Source organism: Lytechinus variegatus, chromosome 7 (assembly GCF_018143015.1).
Source record: "Lytechinus variegatus isolate NC3 chromosome 7, Lvar_3.0, whole genome shotgun sequence".
In the NCBI taxonomy this organism is placed as follows: domain Eukaryota; kingdom Metazoa; phylum Echinodermata; class Echinoidea; order Temnopleuroida; family Toxopneustidae; genus Lytechinus; species Lytechinus variegatus.
In genome coordinates, this window is record NC_054746.1 from 37,698,687 (window position 1) to 37,725,334 (window position 26,648).

The 26,648-nt window shown below is 34.7% G+C and overlaps 2 protein-coding genes across 2 annotated transcripts in view; one reads left to right on the forward strand and one right to left on the reverse strand.

Annotated features, from left to right (window-relative positions):
* The window catches only part of LOC121418124 (pinopsin-like), a 33,902-nt gene extending 17,730 nt beyond the window's left edge, over nt 1–16,172 (forward strand). Inside the window, exons 3-7 of the mRNA XM_041611827.1 lie at nt 8,462–8,939; nt 9,841–10,035; nt 12,149–12,282; nt 13,032–13,271; nt 13,614–16,172. Of these exons, the coding sequence (XP_041467761.1) occupies nt 8,462–8,939; nt 9,841–10,035; nt 12,149–12,282; nt 13,032–13,271; nt 13,614–14,060 (1,494 nt within the window). The 3' untranslated portion in view covers nt 14,061–16,172. The remainder of the gene's footprint in view (nt 1–8,461; nt 8,940–9,840; nt 10,036–12,148; nt 12,283–13,031; nt 13,272–13,613) is intronic.
* A 4,247-nt stretch (nt 16,173–20,419) lies between these two features.
* LOC121419197 (flocculation protein FLO11-like) lies at nt 20,420–26,349 on the reverse strand. Its single transcript, XM_041613553.1, has 2 exons — nt 25,072–26,349; nt 20,420–22,420 (listed from the first exon to the last, which is right to left on the reverse strand). The coding sequence occupies exons 1-2, from the start codon at nt 26,209–26,211 to the stop codon at nt 21,671–21,673; spliced, it is 1,890 nt and encodes a 629-aa protein (XP_041469487.1). The 5' UTR covers nt 26,212–26,349; the 3' UTR covers nt 20,420–21,670.
* Between the last annotated feature and the right edge of the window lie 299 nt (nt 26,350–26,648).

The window sequence follows — 26,648 nt, forward strand, 5'->3', positions numbered from 1 at the left end:
TGGTATAAATCGCCCCGTGTAAAAGTAAGAACTGGAATTCTCTTTGTTTCCTAATCAACGTTGTGCTCCTGGTTTGGGAAAACCTATTACACATTTCAACATCTGTAAAATTCAAATTAATGTTTTTATCTTTCAATGTTAAATTATACGTTTCCCGTAAATTTTCAACAAAACTATTATATATCGTTTTTGATTTTATCACCTCAAAAGTAGTTTCCAGCTTACTGATATTGAAATTAACATTGAAGTTCTCATCGTCAATCTTTATAAATTTAATAGAGCTGTAGGCATTTTTCCAAGTAGTTGGAATAGCATGTACTATATCAATAATGTGGAGCAGTTCATCTGCAGTTACCCCAAGATTTTTAAAATAAGCCACAGGTCTCACAACCCCGTTATCAAAAATATGATCTACAGTGTAAATTCCCTTATTATAAAGATCAATGTCAAAAATCATTTTACCTCTTACACATATATTCTTATTATTAAATATAATCGGATTTACCTCCTCTTTTGTATATCTATATTTTCTCATATCTTGCCAAGCCTTCAGCATTTCAGAATAAAATTGTGGCATTGTCTGTGTTAATTTGCAAAAATCAAAATCGCATAGAAATAACAATCTCCCACCAAGTGCTCTAAAACAGAAATCAAAATACAATTTCCACCCAGCATCGCGTTCCCCGTATAATAGACGTTTCAGCCACATTAGACGTTGGGCCTTTATGAACAACTTAAAATTCATCATTCTTAACCCACCGTGTGAGTAATCCTGATACATAATGTTTCTCTTTATACGGTCTTTACCCGACCATAAAAACTCAAAAGTGATCCGTTCCACCTCAACGAACAACCAGTTAGGAACAACTAAAAGTGACGAGACGTAATTTAATTTTGATAATGCATAACTTTTCAACAGATGTATTTTACCCATTAGGGTAAGATCCCTTTGTTTCCACCATCCCAAAAGTCTTTTTATTTTGCTAAGTATCTCTTTGAAGTTTAGATCTTCTTTTATTATTACATTTAGAGAGAAATAAACGCCTAAGATTTTAATTTGCTGAACCAAATTTCCAAATAGTGGAGTTTGAGGTCTGTCTTGATCTTTTCCCATCCAAAAAAAATTTGTTTTCCCTTTGTTTATCTTCAAACCACTCACTTTTTCGAATTCTTCCAAAAGATATTTAAGCCGTTTAACAGAATTGCTATTTTTAACAAACAGAGTGATATCATCGGCATACAATATTTGCTTAATTTCATGAGATCCAAACTGAATTCCTTCAACTAGAGCGTCTCTTCTTATTGCCAAAGCTAGTGTTTCTATGCACAGCAAAAACAGATAAGGAGAAAGGGGGTCCCCCTGTCTTACCCCTCGTTTTATATCAAAATAACCAGTGGAATAACCTCCATTCATAATACAACTAGTTATATCTGTATATAAAACACGAACCCAAGAACAGAAAGACTGGCCAAATCCAAATAATTTAAGAGTCTGAAAAAGAAAATCATGGGAAATAGAATCAAAAGCCTTTTCAAAGTCCACCGTGATCAAATATCCAATATTTCCAAAAGAGGACTGAAATAAAATATCATCGATTAATCTCACACCATCTCCAATGTTCCTATTTTCAACATACCCTATTTGATCAATATGAATTATTTCATTCAGAACCTTTTTTAATCTTTTTGCTAATACCTTTGATAAGATCTTGTAATCAACATTTAAAAGCGTGATCGGTCTATAGTTTTGAATGTATAAAGGGTTTTTGCCTTCCTTTTCTAATAGTGTAATCACGCCCTGCCTTTGTGAAGTTGCTAATAATCCCCTATTATACACTTCATTTAACACTTCCACCAAAAGTCCCCCAAATAAATTCCAAAAGGTATAATAAAATTCAACAGTAAAACCGTCGTTTCCAGGGGTTTTATTAAATTTCATTTCTTTCAAAACACTTAAACAATCCTGAATAGTAATTTTACCCTCACAAATATCTCGACTTTCTTTGGATAATTTAGGAATATCCTTAAAGAAAAAAGAGTTTTCATTTACAATCACTTCATTCAATGAATATAATTTTTCGTAAAATGACTTTAGCTTCTTTAATATTTCACTCCTATCTTTTATAATCTGTTCACCTTGATCATATATTTCTTTTATTACACTTTTCCGTTTATTTGACTTTAATAACTGTTCAAAATATTGTGTTTTTTGTTCTCCGTCCTCAAACCAAAAAGCTCTTGATCGGATTTTTACACCTTGTCGGCTATAATCAAACAATTTGTTCAATTTAGACTTTTTCTCCTCCATTTCATCAAGTATTTTCCTCGAAGGCTGAGTCGATAGGTGGATTTCCAAACTTTTTATATCTTCCTCTAATTTTTCAATTTCATGTTTCCTAAGCTTTGCTTTTTTCTTTGTGTACTTATTAATAATCTCCCTCATTTTCATTTTTAGAAAATCCCACAACAATAATTTATCTTTTATTTTCGGGAGCCATTCTTTTTTTAATTCAACTACTTTATCTTTGAATAAATTCACGAATTCCTGATCTGTGCACAGACTATTGTTAAACTTCCAATATGAATTGCCTAAGTGCGGCTTGTCTACACTGCTTGTCAACTGAAGCAGAACGCCCGAATGATCTGGCGTGATTGACGCTACAATATCACAACCATTAACTAAATGTTGAAAAGCAGAGGACCCGAACCAATAATCCAATCGACTTTGCATAATAGGACATTTTTGCCTGAATGTAAATTGTTTCTTTTCAGGATTTATCCTCCTCCATATATCTTCTAATCCGAATCTATCTAAAAATCCCTCAAATTTCTCGTTAAATCTGTTTTTATGAAAGATTCTTGGACCTAAATAATCCAAATCTCCATTCATTATTGTATTAAAATCTCCCCCAATGATTATCATTTCTTCAGAGCTGTAAAGCTTTGAAATACATTTATCCAGTTCCTCTAAAAATTCAATTTGCATCTTCTCCTTATCTCTTGTGGGGAAGTAACAATTAACTAAAATTATTTTAGATTGTTGAAATTCTAACTTCATAACGACATATCTCCCATTTTCATCAAAAACAACATTATCTATTTTTATATTTAAATTTGGAGAAATGAGAACAGAAACACCTCTACTATGGTTCGTTCCATGACTAAACAATATTGGCCCATTCCACTCTAATTTCCACTTCTCTTCAACCTCTTCCGTACTGTACGTTTCCTGTAAAAACACAATATTACTCCCTTTATTTTTGCAAAATTCAAAAATATTTTTTCTTTTAGCCTTGTCTCTGAGACCCCTGACATTTAAAGTGAGTAAAGTAAAATATAACCTTCTATCCATAAACATTTACCAAATCCGAAAAATACAAGATAACTTGAATGAATGAAAGACATGAAAGACTATTCATAAAATGCAAACAGGCAACACAAAACTCCAAACAACCACGCCCTCTCATGATAGTATCACACTCCAAACACCCCCATTCATTCAACATCCAACACATCCAACACATTAATTCGCCAGTCACCCAAATACACTTCCCCATGCCATTAACGTGGTGATCATGCATATCTAATATGCCAACACCAAGTTAAGCCTAACCCAAACATATTATATCCAAAGAACTCCCGTCTATTTCCAAACATTAAATTCTATAGGAACCAAATAATGCGTGAATAGGGTGGATCCTTTTGCAATTCAAGGAATTAATTGTTTAACACTGCACCTGTCTGGTTTACTGTGGAAAAGAAAATACCCTTTCCATTACTTTCTAAATTACCCCCCCCCCCACCCACACACATTAAACCCACTGCAATGAAACTTTTCCGATGTGCCTAAATTTGTTTGAGAATAAACATTCTCACCTTTACGTCAGTCATGTACCATAACAAGCATGAAATAGTAGGGGTTTGGATTTAAAAAAAAAAAAAAAAAAAATCTCATCTAGGTTTTACTCAGATGCAAACATGACATAAAAGAGAACGATCTACTAAATTATTCATCTTCATACTAAACAAAAAAAGGAGGCTATACAGCTAGCTATCCGTCAAGCTGTAACTAGCTATAACATATCTTACGTCACTGATGTAAGGATAATCAAACGATGGAAATCATGCACCATTACCCTACAACTCCATATCTATATTTTTAAAGTGAGTGTATTATAGTAATACCAATTCATAAATCTTCCATTTCAAAGACCACTGCGGTGACAAATATTATTGAAAACAAAACACCCCCCATTCCATTATCAACATTCCATGCTCCGACAGTAAAGAGTAAGCAAGTTGTAAAGCTAAAACCTCGTATTATTTAGTTTCATTAAGACGCATAACTAATCAAATCGCATTCTTTTTTCCCACAAATATTTTCCAAAGACTGATAGCATTGCCTTGCCCGGGTTATGCATCAGAGCCCTCATTAGAGCAGAGAGAGACAAAGAGCTAGGAAGACCTACACTTTGCACGTAAAAAAAAAAAAAAAAAAAAACTATTTCATTCCATACACAATTAAAGGAAATAAATAAATAATGAAGGAATGGTTTCTTGTTCCTGCTCTGAGCATATACATGTTTTCAATAAAATCAACATTCCAGTCCCTTTTTTTATACACACACACGCACGCACACGCACCCTCACCCTCACACACACACCCTCACGAACACACAAACACATACCCTCACCCCACACGCGCACACACACACACACACACATATATATATATATATATATATATATATATATATATATGTGTGTGTGTGTATATATATATATATATATCTATATATATATATATGTATATAATGTATGTATGTATGTTTTATGTATGTATTATGTATTCCATATATTATATGATGATGTTAATATCATGATAATAATAAGAATAATCATAATCAAAATAACGAGAGTAATAACAAAAATGATAATCTGCACGTGCACTCTTATACATTAAGATGGTATAGTTGAATTTAATTTGTAATAGTTTTCCGGGGTTGCCACTAAGTCAAGCTTGGCTTATAGCGGCAACCCCTGCAATTTTTCTTTAATTTTTATGTTATAGAAAATACAACCCCGTTCACATTTTTTTATCATTGTTAGATGTTTTTATGTATTATGTATTTTCTTTGTTACTTTGTATAATTTATGAACAGACTGAAAATGAAAATGGAAAATAATGATAATAATAGTAATATATAACAAGGTTTAAGATATTGAGAAGGTAAGGATGCTATGATAATAAATTAATTTTTAAGTTTGATTTAGAATTAGAAAAATTGTAATTATGGACAGGACAATACAGTGACAATGGTGACGGAATATGGTTAAATTGTCTGGAAAGATAAAGAACCCTATGGGAGGCGAAGAATATAGTAAAAAAAAATGGTATAAATTGCATAGTAGATAATTTACTATAACAAAACACATAAGAGGCAACACGCCTTCTGCATTAAGCAAAGGTCATGAATCGATGTCTTGGTTGGCCGAAAATACAAGGAAACTATTTACATATATATCAAGCCTAGCATCATAGTTCAGAAAAATGTAAATAATTTAGATCAAAATTGAATTCAATTTTTATCACACCGATATAGGAAACATGAAAGTGCATATTGCTGACTATATAGAGAAATTTCTCTTATTGCGTGAATGGTTTGTATCAAATAACAAAAATTATTGTAGATTTGATCGTATTTTTGTAGTAGTAAGATTAATTCATTGGTTAAAATTCGTTGTTTTTTATCGTAGTTTCATTTCGGGAGGTGAAACCATAAAAAGTTAAATCCTTCACAGACGGATTCCAGCATTCCCTTCCATTTTCAACATTTTCCATAATTTCTTTACAATTTAGCAACGATTTTGCTATATCGTTTTATGTATATGTCATTTTTTTAATTGGAAACGGACAATCATTAAGTAAATGATATCAGGATCTTTCTAAAAGAGGACGTTGGTAGTGAGGATGATAACAAAGTGAAGTGACGTCATCTATAAATCCATATCGAGCCATCTTCTTTTCTACCGTATACGCCTATAGACTATTGCTGTTTTATGGCAATTTCTTACTGGGGTGTTCAAGGTGTACAGAAAATATGCATTGATATTTCAACGCACCTGGCTCATTGCATAACACATCGAAAGTGTTTTCACCCCCTCACCTCCCCAATCTCTCCCCCGCGTAATGGCCGCCATAATCTGAAATCGAATTCAACTATAGTCAAATAGAAATATTTCCCGTTCCCTCTATTAAATACCAGCATTAAAATGCCTCAATGTTGTCAAAGATCGAGAGATGTATTCATTCAACTAAATTTATAAATTTAATAATATGCAAAGCAGATATGGATATAGAATAAAATGGACAATCAAAGCATTTATGTATTACAAAACAGTGATATTTATTAATTCATTCGTTCATTCAAATGAACATTTATTTCCGATATAATGGATACCAACTCGAGTGTTAATTGATATAAGAGGTAATGCAGGTAAATTCTGGCCGAAGCCAAATGGTCAAGACGTTGACAACTTTGAATATCCTGTCCCAGAAATGGAATGGCAATTTCTCATATTCCACCGACTCTTTCGTTCTTCTGCATAATAACATTATTGAAAGGGCATTCCATCGTCAAAATAATGCTTTTTTATGAAGGGAAACCATAATCTATGAATAACATTTGCTAAAATCATATCACAAGTTAAGAGTTATGATCCGTTCAGGGTCTTGAACAGAAACTAAATAACACGTTTCATTTTAAGTAAAAGACAAAACTTAACCATCGCGCTAAAGTGTTCAGATGTCAGAACTAAATTAAATGATTGATTATTACGCTCCTATAATTATGAGGAAGTTCTGAACTGTTTATGAGAGTGTGATTTTTAAGTATTTGCAAAAACAAAAATATTGGTACATAACAAAAATGCTGTTTGAAATGTTTATACAACGCTGTTCACTATGAACCTTACAGTAGACGTTTAAACAGCTAAAAAGTTGTATAAAATATTAAAGAACTCTCATTTTTAATATTTGATTTTCAATGAATTAAGCCTGGTTGTTTTAACTGTTACTACTACTGTAAGATACATATAGTAAACATCGTTGTATGAAAAATTGAATAGCGTTTTACTGTGTGAAAATTACCTTCTATGGCCATTTCAGCAATCAGATCGCAGACTAGACATAGTATTCGGTAGGTTCTCCTGGAAGATGCAAGTTTGCCAATCACATATATATTTTAGCATGAAAGTAACCATTGTGTGTGTCAAAAAAAAAGTTTACACTTAGAAAAAATCCTGTAAAATCATACATTGGTAATATCCTGGTGATTTTTCCAAATTTTAACATTGGTACAGATCCATTTAAGCAAATGACGATATAACTGCCGAAAAATATTTCCGCATGAGTGAGCACCACTTACTTTTGAAAAATTAGTGAAAAATGATTTGCGCAGAACTTTGAAATAATTATGCGAATAAAAGTAGACCTTAATCATGAAGAATACGTGGAATTTAGCTGGTAAAATTTATTTGAAGATATCCTTTACCTTATTAACTTGTTTCCTTGCTCAAAACACTTCGAAGAGTGCACTGCGCCCCACCCAGCTCCCCCACACACCAAGCCCATCGTGACGATATTTACTTTACACTGAGCTGTGATTTACATGAATGGCTTAGGCTTGATTTTCATGTTGTTAATCATTGTCAAGTTTGGGAAAAGTGTGGAGAAACAAGTATTAAATGAAAAATAAAAATAATGTAAACCCACTTTAAATGATAAGAACTTAGTGAAAAAATGCTGGAGATGTCTGATATAAACTTTTGTTCAGATTCAGTTATGTCCTCAGATCCAGCTGGCACAATAAGCATGATAACGGTAAAGGTTGTGCTTACGAAGTGTTGAAATTTCAGTTTTGGGGCAAAATTGTTACAAAATGTTTGAATGTATTCGTTTTATTTCAATTGACTAAAAGTGCTAGGGAAATATGAAAAATGTTTCAGGATAAGTTTGATTTCGCCCTTTCCCCTTGTCACAGCGTGAAAACGAGCATTTCTGCGCAAACAGATTTCTACGAGCTTTACAATATGGACAGTGCTCACTCAACTTACATTCTGTCAAACTTTTACATCCATTGGATAGATGAGACCCAAACCCAAGAATATATGTGAAAAAAATTACCCACATGTTGAATATTTTTCAATTCCAAGGGCTTTTTCAAAGTGTAAACATTTTTTTGATACGCACTGTATTTCAGTAATGATTTTTAGTACTCTAAGACCCTCTATATTATCATTCTAAGATTATTATTTGGGGACCATTTTGAAAGTCCGTGTACGATCATTGTGCGTTGTGGGTGGGAGTTAAGAGCCAATGGGGGACAATTTTGACAACCAATAGGGTTTCTCTTAATTCCAAAGACTCATAGAATGTTCCAACCCTGCTTTCATTTTGCAGTCTAATATCATTGGATCTATTGTGGTGAATCATTCAACCCCAAATATGAACTCGACACCATCCTTTCCTGGATCATCACCGTGGACTTCAACGCTTAAATCGACGGCAATGTCGAATTTAATGACAGAAGTATTAACAACCGTCAACGCTTTCAGCGGCATAGGAAACGCGACGCCCTCTACGTTGGGTCCAAGAAGTCTGGTGGTGCCTGTTTCAAGGTCAACGTATAACTACCTCACAGTCTACACAGGTTTTCTAACCATCTTCGGGATACTCAACAACGGCTTGGTGATGGTTCTCTTTGCTAGATTTCCATCATTACGGCATCCTATTAATAGCTTCCTCTTTAATGTCAGTTTAAGTGATCTCATAATCTCGTGCCTGGCCTCACCCTTCACTTTCGCCTCAAACTTTGCAGGTCGATGGCTTTTTGGAGATTTGGGATGTACCCTTTATGCATTCTTAGTGTTTGTTGCCGGTAAGTTCAGTCCAGTTGTTCCTATTGAATAAGAATATTCCGATTCATTTTGGAGAAAGAAAAAAATTGTCATCTTGAAACGTGTGTTCTTATTTCTGACATTTTTAGTATTGAATAGGAAATATTAGAATTTCATAATTCTGAAAATTTTGTAGTATTGTGTCCCTATTCCATGACTGTCAGGGTTGGAAGATGAAAAAAAATCCTTATTTTATACTGGCAGCTTTTCTTTAAAAAACCGCTTTTTTCAATAATCTTTTGTTATTAAAAGTACTACCAGTTCTAAATCACCGATATTAAAAAGAAAAAGCAGTGACATAATTTTTTTCCGTTCATTTTCTATACGCAATATTTATAAATATCGTCAATGCAAATCAAGACATAATAATCTTATATACTCTCAGAAAGGTTATCTTTTAATTAATTTTCCATGAAAACGTGAAATAACAAGTAAATCTATCAAGTTATTTTTTCCCCCTGCTATGTTTCTATTATTATGTTTATTTTAGAACAGGCTTGAAACAACTTATTGCTATTCCATTATGGGATTACTTTCAAAGCTTGTATGATTTTGTGTCTATTTGGGGACTTCTATACAAATGAAATTTCGCAGCATGTATTATAGAATTTAGAACTTTGGGTTATATTGCTCGAAATTAAGAACTTTGAGAATGATATGTTATATATAGAGTCATTAAAATCAATTTCTTCAACGCAGTCACCGAGTGTGCCTGGCACACGTAAGTTGAATCGTTATTCGCCTGTTTCAGTCTTTACCATGGCTACTAACAGTTTACTCCAATAACAGTTTGAGATATGTAAAGTCGCTATCCATTAAAAAAAGTCGATATGCCTCCGAACGCCAATAACAAATATTCATTATAATCCTAATTTCACCTAGGGACGGAGCAGATTGTTATTCTGGCAGCCCTTTCAATTCAACGATGTATGCTGGTTGTAAGACCCTTCACTGCCCAGAAGATGACTCACAATTGGGCTGTATTTTTTATCGCTCTCACATGGCTCTACTCACTTATCATCTGTTTACCACCTCTTTTCGGATGGAATAGCTACACTTATGAAGGACCAGGAACTGGTAATTTAATTAAAAGTCAAGTTCATCCTGTCAAAAACGACCATTCGAATGTCATTTGAGAGAGAGGAAATATCAAAAATACAAGTGCAACGCTGACAATTTTCATCAAAATGTGATATGAATTAGGAAAGTTACTTCATTCTATAATGTTGCTTAATTTCACAAAACTGATGATGCACAAAACAGATGGTATATGCAAAATTCATGAGAGAGCTAATGATGTCCCACATTCATTGTTACGTTGGTATTTTCAGAAAATATTGTTTTAGAATCGATAATAAAGAAAGTTTTTATTGAATCATAATAAGTTAAAATAATGGTAATTCCACTTATTGAGTCAAATCATGATTTAGAATTATAGGAGTATTTTGTCATTTCATTGCATTTCATATGATTAAGTTTAAAAGAATCAATACTTGTGTACAAGTCCGATTTTAAAGAAATTTTCAGGGTTGTGCTTATTTTCTTCTCTTTTAAATCAAATCATCTTGTCGTGGTGGTGGACGTGGCATTTAGTTCATTCGTATCTTGTTCTTTAAAACATATTGTAGCCGTTTATGCAGTTCCAATCCACTTCTCATTCTCCTATAACAACCCGAACCACACAGAGATCAATGCCAATCTAAAACCTGAAGTGCTAAAACAGCACGTCAAGTGCATCTAGCTCATGAAAAATGCTTCCATTTAAAAAACATAAAACTTTCCTGTTTGTTTCGCTTACCGAAGGTGAAGCCGAAAACAAGGGATCCATGTATAAGTCTGAAAGTAAAGTCTATAAGCCAATGTGTGGAGCGTTGTGGCCCAGTGGATTAGTCTTCAGACTTTGAAACAGAGGGTCGTGGGTTCGAATCCCAGCCATGGCGTAATTTCCTTCAGCAAGAAACTGATCCATAAAAATGTGCTGCACTCAACCTAGGTGAGGTAAATGGGAACTGGCATGACTGGTATAGGAATTAATTCCTTAATAAGCTGTGTGCGCTATGAACGCCTAGTTTAGCCGGGTAATATAGGAGCGCCTTGAGCACCTAACAAGGTGGATATGTGCGCAATATAAATACCCTATATTATTGATATAATTAAGCAAGTACTGCCTCAATTTAGCTGATATTTCATTTTGCATGTACACTCTAATATGTGTTAATTAAATTTTTTGAAGATGACACTTATTTCAGAGGTAAGAAATTGACTTCACTTGATCGGCTGTTCTAGGTTTCTAGCACATCAAATTCGAGCGTGGAATTGATTGATTGATTTTTTATTTCTCACGATAAAACAAAACAACAATAAAAAATATTTGCATTCAGACGATTAAAACTTAATAACTGAATTAATGACATAGTGAAGACGTACATGAATTTGAAGTTATAACATCGAATTAATCGATGATTAAGATAGTTTTCCTTGAATAAAATTATGATTAAACGTTGGATCTATAATGTTGAAATCAATCAGTAAATCTTGGAGCCTTCGGGATAAATTCTCTAGTCTTTAATAAATCCAATATCTTTGGTATGATATTGACATATCTCTTCATGCTGTTGGGCATTCAGACCTCTGACATGTTCATCTGCATCGATCTTTAGTTGCATTGATTTGAGCGAAAATTACCAGCAATTTGAATTATCAATGCGATATCTTCAGGTATCTTACAGAGCCCCATCTACGACAGTTTAGATCTATTTGCTTGAAGAGACTTTCACAACGCTTCGCGAGTGCTTTTTACTGTGAGCGATACATTGTAAACAAAATTAGGTTGCAATGGGTTGCATGATCAATATGTCCATCCATATATTGCCGTTCGTCAGATTTGCTATAGCCGCCGATCACGCGCCTTTCAACTTCTTATCTATTTATTCTTTTTTTTTTACATTCCCACCCTCTTCCCTCTTCATCGTTTCATCATCCACTTCTTTAACATCATGCACTCTCTCCTCCCCTTAAATTCATATACCCTGCTCCCTTTCAAAATAACTTTCTTTGATATTTTTAGTTTTACCTCTTTAAACTCCTGACCTGCGAACCTCGCATCCTTCTCTAACCTTCCATGTTGTCATATACCATGCAATTAACTTTAGTGAATGTATCTATCTGTTTATTCTTTCATCTCCTCTAGCTTGCTCTATAGCTTGGAACTCCAACTTACCCGGTGATTCTAGCTACATCATCTTCATCTTTGTCATGGTTCTCGTTATCCCATTTACCATCATCATCTTCTCTTATGGACTCCTTGTCTACGCAGTCAAAAAAGTAATCTATTCATTTTGCCGTCGTTACATTGCGACTATGTTCATAAAGAAATGATTTTGATGAATGGTTAAAATTGAATCGATAAATAGGTATATATGTACAGAGATAGAATAATGATATATACATGTATTTATATTAATGTGTTATATCGCGCTTATGGCATTGGGAATTGATCTCACACAGGAATTGATCCCACACTGTAAAAACTGTGGTGTTAAAACTGACACCAATTGGTGTTAATAGAGGACCACACCCTGAGGTGTTTAAAATAACACCCTAGAGATTGAACATAACACCAAACAGTGTAAATGTAACAACCGTAGGTGTTGTAATAACACCTATAGGTATAAAACTAACACCCCAATTTAACACCGGTGTAAAATAACTGGTGTGGTCCTCTATGTACACCGGTTAACACCACAGTTTTTGCTGTGCATTCCTGTGTGAGAATATGGTAGGTCTCTCCTAGCCCCCCCCCCCAAAAAAAAAAAAAATAGAAAATAAAAAAAATAAGGAGAAAATTATAAGAAACTTTATGAATGGCTACCAAACAAAGTTACGTAGCCCTTTCAAAATGCAATAGAATATTATTAAGTTTGGAATGAATTAAGAATGTGAAAATTATATATTTATCAAAAAAATAAAACCCCGGCCATTTACAAAAAAATATCTCGTTACCCTAGTCACGCTAGTGATCAATATCTCTCACAGTTTTCATTAACATATTCGTCTTTTTCATTGCGATATAGATATCACAGACTCAGGCTGCTATGTCGTCAGAAGCTAAGGCAGACCGTAAAGTAACTAAGATGATCTTCATCATGATCATCTTCTTCCTCATCACCTGGGCACCCTATTCTGGTTTCTCCCTTTACGTTGCCTTTGGGAAAAATGTTGTTATTACTCCCCTGGCCGGTACCTTTCCGCCTTTCTTCGCCAAGCTATGTACCATTCATAATCCAATCATCTATTTCCTCCTTAATAAACAGGTGAGATTTTGAAAATGATTATCATGCTCTGTGATTGTCTTTGGGAGTTCGTTCTGATGCATTCAAACGATTTAAATACTGACGTGCAAAATGAAATAATTGAGATACCGGTGCTTTATCAAATCATTTGTAGTAAAATGTAATTAATCATTTGGTCATCGGATTCATCTTTGATGACAAAATTATATTAAACGGAATGGTGTGAGGTAAGTTGTGAAAATATACTTGATGGCATGAATAGATCAGTCGGAGATTAATCTACTATACGCGTCCACGTGACTTGAACATGCATTATTGACTAATCGACTAAAATTCTATTCCTTCTGTTTTCATTTACTGCAGTTCAAGGATGCTCTCATACAATTCCTTTGTTGTGGTGAAAACCCATTTGATCGTGATGAGTCTGACCAAGGAGGACGTCGACATCGACCACTTGGTGGTCGAACTGGAGCTTCGGGAACGATTCCTCAAGGAGGACGAGGTCGAGCGTCAAGCTTGCCGACTGCTACATCCATGCTTGACATCCCACAGGCGGCCTCACCCTCTGCGTTATCAGGAAGTACACAGAACAAACATAACCTAGAACAGGGTGGCGCCTCGACGTCGACGACCAAGGACGATAGGCTTTTCGAAATCTCGTCTAAAATTCAAAAGTTTGAAATATCCGAGAAAATGAATGCATCGTGTTCCCAGGAAGCGTCAGGTGCACCATCATCGTCGGGCGTAATGAAGCCTACGAGGAGAGCTATGAAGAACCAAGTTGGGTGTTTACCGCCTGTTGATAACTGAAAGATAATATGCCTTAAAATGATTTCATTTAACAAAAATTACACAAGGCCGGTTAGTTTTTGCTTAATTTAACAACATAAACGATGGTTCTGAATCTTAATTCCTAAATATAAACATGCATTTCAGAACTGCAGAGGAGTACATTTGCCTTGACAATGATTTGTTTCAAAACCAAGCCTCCCACCAAGGTGGTGACGAAACATGCAAGACCGACCACATATCATGGCCAAGAATTCAAGATACACTGTGGTCTACATTGATATAACCAGGTCCATCGACGTATTGAATAAAGGCACATTGAACGACGACATGATTATTGTTCGCCATGTTGTAAACATTGACTTGTTTCCTTTTATGTCTTTTTTACATACATTTTAATCTAATGTTACGCAAATAGGATCAGAAGTGGATAAAGTCAAAAATATATAGTCGGATATAACTCAAGCATTAGAATTTATCAATATTAGTGTTGTTTTAGAAAGTAATAACATTTAATCTTCGAAAGGAAATGGTGCACTTTATTTCCTGGGTTATTGCGGGTTAATGGTTATTGGGGTTATTGGAATAGAGAGATCTTAGAGAGTACAATGTTGTAAATGACATCATGATGTCCGTCCTTGGATAAAAGTTCGTAACATAGTCCGTCATTCATCCGTCACCGTCCGTCATCCAGAACAAATGTTAAAATTCATCTAGCCTTTTCTTGTGACAAATAACTTCTCATTAATAATTATTGATCGGAAGACAACCAAACCTGAAATGAAAGTAACACATTTTCGGAAATTGAAGGAACATATAATCCCATCCACACAATTCGGTCAAAGAATTTAAGTTGTTGTTTAAGGAATTTACCATTTTAACAAGTTAATTTTATGTAAAACATTCGTTCTTGTAATCACGTTACTCTAAAATCACCCCAATTTGAGTGATTCTTGAGTGAAAAGTGAGTAGAAATACACTCATTCTTTTTAGGAAAAATATATCACGTTCATATCATAAAATGGATGGTTTTAAACCTTTTCTTGTTCCTCGGGCAATTTCTAACTTAACGTGTAGAATAAACAATTTTTTGGAGATCCTATACTCATTGCAAACCATCGTAGCATGGCGAAAACTCTGTGGTAACTTATCGAAAACTTTGGTTAACTACTATACCCTATAAGTGGCGTGATGAGACACTATTTTTGAGGGGCCAGGTATCATGGAGTATGAGGTAAAAATTACAAGCAGCGAGTGAGCAAAATTTTGACCTATTTGATATAAAAATCAAATTGTGTGATAAATTTTCACATAATATTCAGAGGATAATACCATATTTCACCTTTCCTTCCCATTTCTATTCTTTTCTCGGGTCTTTTCTCCCACCTTTTTTTTTTGCTTGGTCATGAAAATCTTGGGGGTCCTAAGGCCCCTATCTGTACGCCTTGTGCCCAACATAAATTATGGACCTTTTTACATGTACTTTTCGGATATGATAATTTGTATGCTTTCTTAATCACTATTAATGGCGCTGCGCTTGGTTGAGTCCACCATTCTCCTAGAGGACAGTAAAAAAAATCGTGGCGCATTACAACGAGGTTATGAAGCAAACAATCTTACATTGCCACTGTTTTTCAAAAAGTACCCCAGTATCAATCCCAATTGTTGGCAAGCCCAAAACCTACTGTAGTTCACGTCGTTGTAATCTTATAATGTAAATTCAAGTCAAATTTAAAGCACTTTCATGATATCTGGCCTTTCCGTGAAAATGAATCGTTACATTAATGTCAAGAATAATTTCCATATAACTCTGAAGTAATTGGGTTTATACTTGAGACAAAGCGAAGTTAGTTTCTCATAGATACAATTGTGTAAAGCAGAATATAGAAATGAATAGCCTTTTTATACATTGTTGATATAAATTGCTGAAAAACCAAATATCCTGATTCTTCGTTAAATTTTCATGATTGAAAAAATACATTATCTCTTTGATTTTGGAATAACGGGAAAGTAATTTAAATGGGTTTTTGGTGCTCACAACAGTGAATGAAACATCCAAACTAATCATCGAGAGTTCTCAAAGGCGACACTTTGAAAGGTTGACCCCTGTTTTCTGGCGCGTTATTTCACACAACCTAACGAGCCTATAAGCGAATCACTGATGGAGCTTTTGTTAACGTTTACTACCCCGATTTAAAAAGGGTGTTTATTGGTCCATCCATGCAGTGAACAGAACTAAGCAACCGCGAATGGTGCGCACACGTGATGGTGATGCATTCATGTGGAGGATTTTTAGGAGAGTTAAAATGAAAAGAAAAGAAGGAGAAGAAGAGGAAGAAGAAGAAGAGGAGGAGGAGGAAGAAGAGGAAGAGGAAGAAGAAGAAAGAAGAAGAATAAGGAGAAGAAGAAGAAGAAGGAGAAGAAGAGGAATGAGAAGAAGAGGAGGAGGAGGAAGAAGAGGAAGAAGAAGAAAGAAGAAGAATAAGGAGAAGAAGAAGGAGAAGAAGAGGAAGAAGAAGAATAAGGAGATGAAGAAGAAGAGGAAGAAGAAGAAGAGGAGGAGGAGGAAGAAGAAAAAGAAGAAGAAGAAGAGGAGGAGGAAGAAAAAAGAAGAGGAGGACGAAGAAGAAAGAAAGAGAAGAAGAAGAGCCCCGCTTCATAGTACTGGTCTGTATAACTCAGTGACTGAGGATTAATACAAAATGATTCGAGGAATCGAATGTTCTTAAAGATGCATTAGAGTTATTTAAAACAGAAAATGAATATTCATGTTAAATTGATTTACCGATAAGTGCATGACCTTCTAAAATGAGATATACTGATTAAATCTAATATACTGTGCATCTTTCAAGATTATCTTTTTATATATAATATTCAATGATCATAATACACTAGAATGATAATAAAACTATAATGATCCCCACTAAAACCATGGACCTATTATGATAGGTCCATGCTAAAACTAAACATGCCAAACGGGCATAGCTGTTTAAAGAACGGTATGGATTTGTCAGGACAGCTTCCTTTATAAAAATATTATTGGTAAATCAATTCTCTTTTACTTGATGTTTTATGTATACTATGTTAATCAATAAATAGAGCTGTCTAAAATGACAAGAAGTGGTGATGGGAAGGACTGTTCGACTTAACGATTATCAAATTTCTATTCGGAAATTATATATTCATAACCACTCTGGTCATAAGTCTGAGAGGGTAAATATATCTTTATCATCTTTTAAAACTATTAAATAGGGAAGGTCGCTTTCGTTTGTTTTGTTTGTTTTCGTTTGTATTATGATAAGATAATTAAATCAGCAATGATAAGATATTTGAATTAGCAATAGTCTGTTGAAATCATATACGGGTGATTTGACGTTGTAGATTTATGTTATGTGCATATGAATTAAACAGTTATATCATCATTTATAGGCATCTCTGCAAAAGGAAAACACAATCAAATATTCTATAGTATATCAACAAAAAAGTGTTGAATTACTTAGAGGCGTCACGTCAACATGATCAACTGCGAGACTCGGGTGGCATTGATAGTGCCATCCTACCGATATAGCCTATACCAAGGAGAGCCATGATACCAACATGATACCAGGGCCTATCCTGAGGTGGGAATTGGCATGATGTTTCATCAAAATCTAACTTTTCCATCGAAGTTCAAGTCCACCCGAGAAAAATGTTGATTTGAATAAATAGAGAAAAATCAAACTAGCATCAACACTGAAAATTTCATCAAAATCGCATGTAAAATAATAAAGTTATATGACATTTTAAAGTTTCGATTATTTTTCACAGAACAGTGATATGGACATTTCAGTGGCATGCAAATTAAACAGTCGGTGATCACTCACTCACTATTTATTTCTTTTATTTGAATTATACAATATTTCACTTTTTTTATACAAATTTGACAATAAGGACCCGACTGAACCATATAGTATTAAACAATGCTAATTCCACATGCTTAGGGAGAAATTAATCGTTGTTTCACTTGACAATGAGGGGAAAATTAGAATATTTCATACTTCATACAATAAAATATAAAAGAAATAGTGAGTGCACATGGATGACGTCATCAGTCTCTTCATTATGTATACCGATCAGGATGTGCATATAACTGTTTTTGTGAAATTAAGCGAAACTTTGAAATGTCATAACTTTTTCATTGTGCATCGGATTTTAATGAAATTTTCTTATGCTTGTTGGATTTTTCTCTTTTTATTCAAAGTATTATTTTTTTATTGGGGGGTTGACTTGTCCTTTAATTCTTGCCCCCCCCCCCCTTCGTTTTCTTTTTCACCCCCAATAAAAAAGGGGAGAATATACAAACACAGCCACCAACTACAGAATTCTGGATTGAAGAACAAAATCCACAATGTACATATTATTAAATGTTGCACACAAAATGTTTACAAATTTGAAGGTAAGTAAATGGTCCATTTTATGTGCTCTGAATGAATTTCGCGGGGTATATAGATTGCATCACTGATGGTAATTATGTGCCATAAATCCTAGTGATTACTGTGGGGTAGGCTTGATTAACGGGGGCAATGTGAATTATCTAAGCTTGATTACTTGTTGAGACAAAATTCACAGAGATAGAAACTAACGAACTGTGCTATCTATAATAACAAAAAAATGAAGAGGGATTAACGGTTATTTGTATCACTGCGTATGGTAGGATCTGGTTGCTTTGAAGCCGTCATGATTAAATGTATATAAATAGATTTATTTGAGTGGATAAATACGTTTCCTATTGTGAATATTTCTCCCGGGGTTCCATTCATTCGTTTTCTGCAAATATTTGTTTCGGTGCTCCCCGCCTTCGTGATGTTCTGTTGATACATTTAAAAGTAGAACATAAAAATTGAGCATCATCATAATTAAAGATCATCATTCGTTTTAATGTGATGTAGGCCCATGCACACTCGTATAGTTTGTTTGTCTCTAGAGTGTTGCGGTTTTCTTTCATTCTTTGAGGTTCTAACGTTTGAAGAGCCAATGGAGTCCAATTCCTTGTCAGTTGAAAAGAATTAACAAACGCTTGCAATACATAAACTTAAAATATATACTTGTAATGATTCCTCATCCTATTAATATAGAACACCGAATGAACTGCACTTGGATAGCAGATACTTGCCTGAAGATATTCTAGAATCATAATTGGGGTTCACCCAAAATGATTACACTCAGAAAGAAAGTACAAAATGCAAAATTTGTCCTATAAGCTTCTCTGCATCCTACAGAATAACAAGTAAATTGCCTTGTTTAAAGGAATTTGGATGTATGAAAAATGTTGTCACGTATCTTTGTTAATATTCAAATATATCATACGTATATCGATCTTATTAAGTGTATGTACACAGTAGTCTTAACTAGAATTCAAATTATTTGACTTGTGTAGTGATGTATCTATACTGTAATGTTTCAGTATATACGTAACGTAATACAAATTAATTTGAAATCAAATTTTGTATGTCTTACATAAAGTTATTCTAATTAGAGAAAACGTGTAAATGAATAATGTGACGTGGATTGTGGCCTTTTTATATAAATTATATATTCATCACTACATCGCACATTACCAATGACACAAAATGTAATCATTGCATTCTTTGGTCAATAAATGTCGGAATAATTTGAAATTTATCATTTTTATCGTATTTTTCTGTAAATGAATCAAGTTGAACTATTTCACACTCAAAAAGCAAGCGAAAGAAAATGCATCGTTTTATGGTAAAGCTGATGACCCGTTCTGTGTTCTTCCTCTCTCTCTCCTTCACTACAGCCATACAGGTGATATTGTTGACGACAATGAATCCTCCCTTGCTCAGACTCACACCAACACACATTCACGCATCCACATCCTCATACATCATCTGTATGACTATTTTAATCAAAGATTTTACTTCTCTCTTTGCACCTCTCTTTTCATTTCCCTCTCTCATTCAATAACACATCAGATCCCCCATTCTCTTATCTCCTTTCTACCATTCTTCTCCCCTATTTTTCCATTTTCATCTCTTATTTTCTCTTCTGTCCACTCTCTGCACCTCATCCCCCTTTCTCTGTTCACTATATTTGCGGCCATATTTGATAGATTATTGATGCTACATTTTATATTTCACTAAATACTGTATATTTCGCTATTACATAAGATGATAATTTATGCATTAATAATTGTTGTGCTTAAAAAGAGAATGGGTTGGATAGGCATCTAAATACTATTCAAATAAAGCCATTCTTGAAATCACGAAACATTGTTTAATTCATAAGTATTGAAATATATTTGGGAATAAGTGAGGAAATCTTTCCTTGCAAACAATAAGATAATTTAAGACTTGGTTATTACTAGAAATAAATACAATCAATACAAAGAGATGTTATTGAATAATTTAATTCACACAATCGAATGATTCAATCAAAACAACATAATGTCCGTATATTGGATAGTTCTTTTTTTTAATCCATATACTTCCATAAGCATAAACATAAGAACTGTCATTCATTAAAAAAATCACTGCAGCGTGTATAGCTTCTTTTATTTTTTCTGGATTAAAATTTCGGTGTTTTTTTTCCATTTCATCATTTACCCTTTATTCCCTTGGCACGCAATGGAAAAAAAACGAGATTCAAATCGCGGGAAAAATCAAAGAAGCTTCATCAATGTGAAAAGTTAGAAGAGGGACCAACCAACGCTAACCCCGGCAAAAATGTTAGAAGTGGCGCCATTTTGCGTCTTTTATTCCTATATAGATATGCCACTAAGTGTGTCAATGTCAAATTTCAAATTACAACAAAAATGTCTTAAAAAACGGAAAGAGTAAAATCAAAACCATTTCAGTAATATCTTGACCAAATAATTATTGCACATTAAAACATTTCGTAATATAACAAGTTGAGGATGGATGTACACTTTATATACAAAATATTGCTTGCTGGCTACTTAAGTGAATAAGTAAATGCAAATCGTAAATGAATGATTGCTAAAAATAAAGTATCGAGATGGAGGGTATGTTGGGGGTGTAGTCTCTCGAGAGGGGGTTGGAAAGGGAAAGGAAGTGAAGGGGAATGAATAGGGGCAATTGTAATAATAGATAATGCACAGGAATTGCTCTAAATAAAAGATGAGCGACGATTTTCATTTTCATCCCTGATTTTTTTTTGGTATCAGCATCACAAACCATTATCGGAGTTACATTGTGAAAGAAAGTCAAATGGAAAACATGTATACAGGTACATCGTATTTACATGTTTTGCGACAAAGATTCGTAAAATAGGATTTTGTTTATGATACTAGTACATACGTTTGTTGCTCACGACTTTTTGCATGATTATATATCATCAGTCAAATTCACTCCATTATAATAATCAGTTTTAATATTGATAAGACCAACCAGTTTTCACAATTTGCATTGAGAAAATATTTACAAATTTTGAAAGAATATACAGGTGTCCACTGTTGTGTTTGTGCAATTGACTGGGGCCTACGTTTTTTCGTCCTGTTATTCTCAATTGAATAAGATATGCAATGATTGAAATTTATTGTAATTACATTTTATAATTTATCACATCAGACTCGATAAACATGCTCTATTTATATGTTTGTTTCTTTGTGTTTAATCACTGCTGTCTAATGATTTTGATTTTTTGCTATTATCAAACTCCATTCTCTTTGCTGCGGCTTTCATGCTCAATAGTTCAGATGTTGTTCTTTCTAATGTTAGATTACCCATGATTTTCTTCAATCTTCCGTTGGTTGTTTTTGAGATAGCCCGAGCTTCAAGCCTTGACACGGCGGATGACACTGTCACACTTCCTGGTGCAGCCTGCATCACCAACTGACTCTTCCTCTGTAAGATCCTTTTCTGAATCTCATCTTCGACTTCCTCTTCGATTTCATCGTTTGATCGCTGGCTCGAGGTCGTTTGGGAAGGACAGGGACTGGATGATGATGAACGTCTTGATTCCAAGTCTACCAACGCGCTCAACGACCCCATGCAAATAGTGCCCCGACGATTACGTAATCGAGACATCCTTGGTAACTCATCATCAGCTGGGTTGGTGGTCGATGTCGTCGACTCCTGTTCGGATGCGACAGACGATGTGTCGCTGAATGAAATTCCAGAATCTAATGAACAGAAGCCTCGTCGTTTAAAGATAGGGCGTCCGCCAGCCAATCGATGAGGGGATTGTGTCAGATTTCTTGGAGGAAGAGGGGACGCTGTCAAATTTCTTGGAGAGAAAGAGGAGGGGGAATCGTTCTTCCTTGACGTGACGTCAGTGGGTGGCGACGATCCCATGTCGATGACATCTGCCATCATATCATCCAGGTTGGCTGCTTCACCACCGTCTAATAAACTTATTGTCTGGATTAAAAAAAAATCAAAACCAAACGAAAACACTTATTGTCAGTATTGTTCAACACACCTTTGAATTTTTCGGACCTCGTTGGAGCTCCATTATCGACACAACAGTCTATTTGATCTATTGTTGTATACCAAGAAGGGTAAGGATTGCAATTATTGATTTTTTTGTTTTCTACGGATGGATTGAATGACCCCATCACAATAAACGACTGAAGTAATCAATTTTCTTCTCTAATCAATGAGATATATTTCCATCGCGTTAACCAAGATTAATCGAACGTTGAGAAAGACATCGTATCATTATATAATTACCATGCCTACAAATTCAGCACCAGATTACCATTTAAGAATATAGCAATGAAATTAATGAAGCTACTCAATTTGAATTGTAATTGCATGGTTCATCTTTTTTTATGGCACACATCTTTATACCTCTGGAATAAAGCGAAAGAAGTCCTGGCTTTATGGACTTTATGGACCGTAATTCTTCATCAGCCCTTCTGCATAGATGACTGAACATTACGATGTTTATGATTATTATGAATTAATGTTATTCGATACAAGTGATAACGTCATTAGCCAAGCGTTTTACGAGCAGAGTGCATTTTAACATTGAAACCCCCACACGAGGTCCGTCTAATTCCCTTACAAACAATACTTCACAATAGCTGAAGGTCCCTTATTGTTATAGTCATGATCAATGTACTTTCATGGTAAATGTGACTGTTCAATCATTGCTATCATTTCAGAGCTAATCCTCTGCTCTTTCAACGGGCGAGTGAGTTAAACGTTTTCTTTATTGAGGATACTAGACAATGAAAGATAACCGATTTAAAGACCGAAGAAAATAAGTTTTATTGTACTTGTTAATGCCCGTTAAGTCGCCAACGAAACAAAAACCCGTATGGGGGGGGGGGGGGTGGCTACTGTAGTTAGGCAAAACAGATATCGTTAGTTTAAGGCGTGAAATACCAATGCAATTGATTAAGTCTAAATAAATATGTTCCCATTTTCTTAAAGTCCCTCCCCCACCTCCATTAAAGTAGAAAAAAAACGTGAATAGCTTAGGATAGAAACGTGTAAATATTGATAATTCGTTGTCCACACTATAAACATGATAAAAAAACGAATGCACGAAAATCTCTATTTCAAAGTGGCACAGACTATCACTAAAAGTACATCCTTTATGCAATAATAATTCCAAAATGACTGCAAGTGATATTTTATATTCATCAAAATAAAATACTAAAGAACTTTCCTGCGCAGGATCATAAAGCAGCCAACCTTGCAATTTAAATCAACCTTCTACATGATCTATCCAAATTTCATGACGTAGACATTTCAAAACCTGCTTAAAAGATGTCTCTGTTTTCACTTTTGGAATTACAATGAACATTTTAGCCTAATATATCATTACAAAATTCTAATCTTATCCTGGATAATCTACTTTGTATTTATGTCATTTTGCATTATTGCGTGCAGTTTAATATAATCTATGTAATTTAGATGAAAACCAATGTTTATTTTAAAACATTAGCAAAAACGAATTTCCCCATTGTGTATAATTGAACTGAATTGGATTGAATTTGAATTAATCATGTTGAGGAACTTATGAAAAAAATGTTTTTATACTTTTCCTTAAAGTTAAATTCAATTCTATTCAATTCGGTTTGATTTTTCATCCACACTGTAGAAATTCATTCTGCTCACATTTAAACTTACTTTTCAGTCACATGGACTTTATAATTACATGAGTGTTGTATGTAGTCATGCAGAATAAATTAATAACTGATGAGAGAGCCGCACGAAACACATTAAACAGAATAATTTTATCAATGAAATAGAGACGTGTAAATGTTGCAGTGAAGAGGATTGCCGGGAAGAAAAAAAAAGTATATTGCAAATTTTAAATTTCTCTCATATTTTGTTTTGATCTGAACAAAATTTCTAAAATCAATCAGAATAACAACTCATAACAAAGCTGAACATTAAATACGAATATTAATCTATCAGGTAGACTGGTAGAATATATTATTTGACTGACTTTAGATCGGAATATTCAGCACTATATTCTCTTGACCAGAATATTATTTGTTTTATTGCCGTTGCTAAACTACATGGTTCCTCGGAACCCTGAGACCCGGCTGGCTAAGGGCCTACCAAGTTAGAAAATTCAATTTCACAGACATGCAGAAGCAGGAATTTAAGTCTTCACTTTCAGGAAGTTTCATTCCTTTGCATGATTTGCGTCTGTTGTTCGCATGAATATGAGTGAATACATATTTACTTACATGTATACCCTACAATTAACAAATTGTTTTTATGTTTCTTGCATAAACAAACTTTGTAAAGGCTTTTAACAATGTACTGATCATGTGATGTGTCTTTTTATACTTTATGGGCTCCTGTAATACTTTATGATAATCATAATTCTGATTACATGTAGTTTAAGTGTAAAATTGATAGAAAATCTAATGATTTTCTTCTTCTTTTCTTCTTCCTCCTCTTCTTTTTCTTCTTCTTTCCTCCTCCTCCTCTTCTTCTTCTTCAGGAGGTAACAGGTCTTAGAATAATTTTGCACAGCGTATATAACCTGTGAGACAAATCTTACATTTGACTTTCACATAAATAATAGATGAATTCATATTTACCTCAAATGAATCTGTGTGTGATGCATCTGACTCTGTTTCTGACGTAATCGATGATCTTCTAGGTAGCGATGGCCGAATCAATTTATGATTTGCTCTGATAGGTGCAGGCGACATCGCCGGGCTATCTTGCTTTGACTTCATTGATGATGATGGTGACGGGATGCTTTCTCTGCTCCCACCGATTGTCAAGTTGGCGATGGCCCTTGATCGTTCTTTCATCAGAGCTTCAAGTTTCTGTCGATTGGCTTGTAGAGTATTTGTCACCGATGCTTTCCTGTTGCCTCTATTGGACGTAGGTGAAGATGGGTTAGATGAATTGGGTGGAGGAAAGCTTCTTCGTGGAGATGGCGATGGAGGATGGGGAATCATAGATTGGGAACTGGGAGTAATTGGTAAAGAAAAACGACGTCTAGATATAGCACGAGCAATTGCAGGGTTTCCACCAGTTACATCAGGTTTATCCCTAGGTGGAGAGGTCTCCGATTCAATTTTTATTTCTTGGGATGATGTTCTGTTTGTCATCTCTAAGTTGGAATCTGAAGAAGTCTTTTCGATATTGGCCAGAGGAGTAGGGGAGATGGGTCTGTTAGGAAGGAGTGGATGGCGGCTTGGGGAGAGTGACATTCTCCGTGATCGGTTAAACTTTGGTGGTGTAGGACTTAAACATCGGTGATCTGGAGCAAGGCTTGCTCTCCTTCTCATTCTTGGAGCAACCTCATCAGCTGTTTTCACAGATCTACAAGGACTTGTCGATTTCTTGTTTGTATTTGGTTGTGTCTTTGTACCTACTCGAGGACAAGCAGAAACAGTTCTTGCAACCACTCTCCATCTGTACCTGCTCTTTATGCCCTCTTCACACTCTTTCGATTTTGTTTCAACTTCTTTTGCATTCTCAACCTCGTTTTCATTACAGTCATCCTCATTATTGTTCTCTTCTTCGTTTTCCTCGCCATTAACGAACTTGAGGGCCTTCTGTGCTTCGGGACTGGCGAACAAGCTAAAAGAAATTTCAGGCACGGCCGCCGGTTTCACCACCGTAGGTTTGACGAGAGTTATCTCCCCACCTTTCAAAAAGTCTTCTCCGTTATTATTGTTCATTTTCCCAAAGGAAGGTAATTCCTTGTTCTGCACGACTCTCATTGTCCTCAACCTGTCAGTAAACTTCACAGAGACTGATAGGAATATAAGTATATACTTTGGATTTCACGGGTAGATTTATTGACGTGTTCACTCGACAAGACTCAGAATTGAAATGAGCAATACAGTCGCTTCTTCCACACGTTGTGTATACCTGTTCACCGAGGCGTAAGATCAGATGAGAGGTTTGATCTGGTTTTTGGCATGGTGCCGAAAAAAATCGACAGCCACAAGTATCATGTGATTACGTTTGACATTCACTAATACGCCAATGACCTATGACTTAGAAATCGAAATTTATTTTACATCACATTCCACAAGGTGACATTTGGTAAGATAACCTGCCATCCGAAACCATTTTGTTTATTTTTGATGCTATGTGTCATAAATGCGATCAGTCGAGTAATTTCAAATCATATTTCAAGAAATATTGCAACATG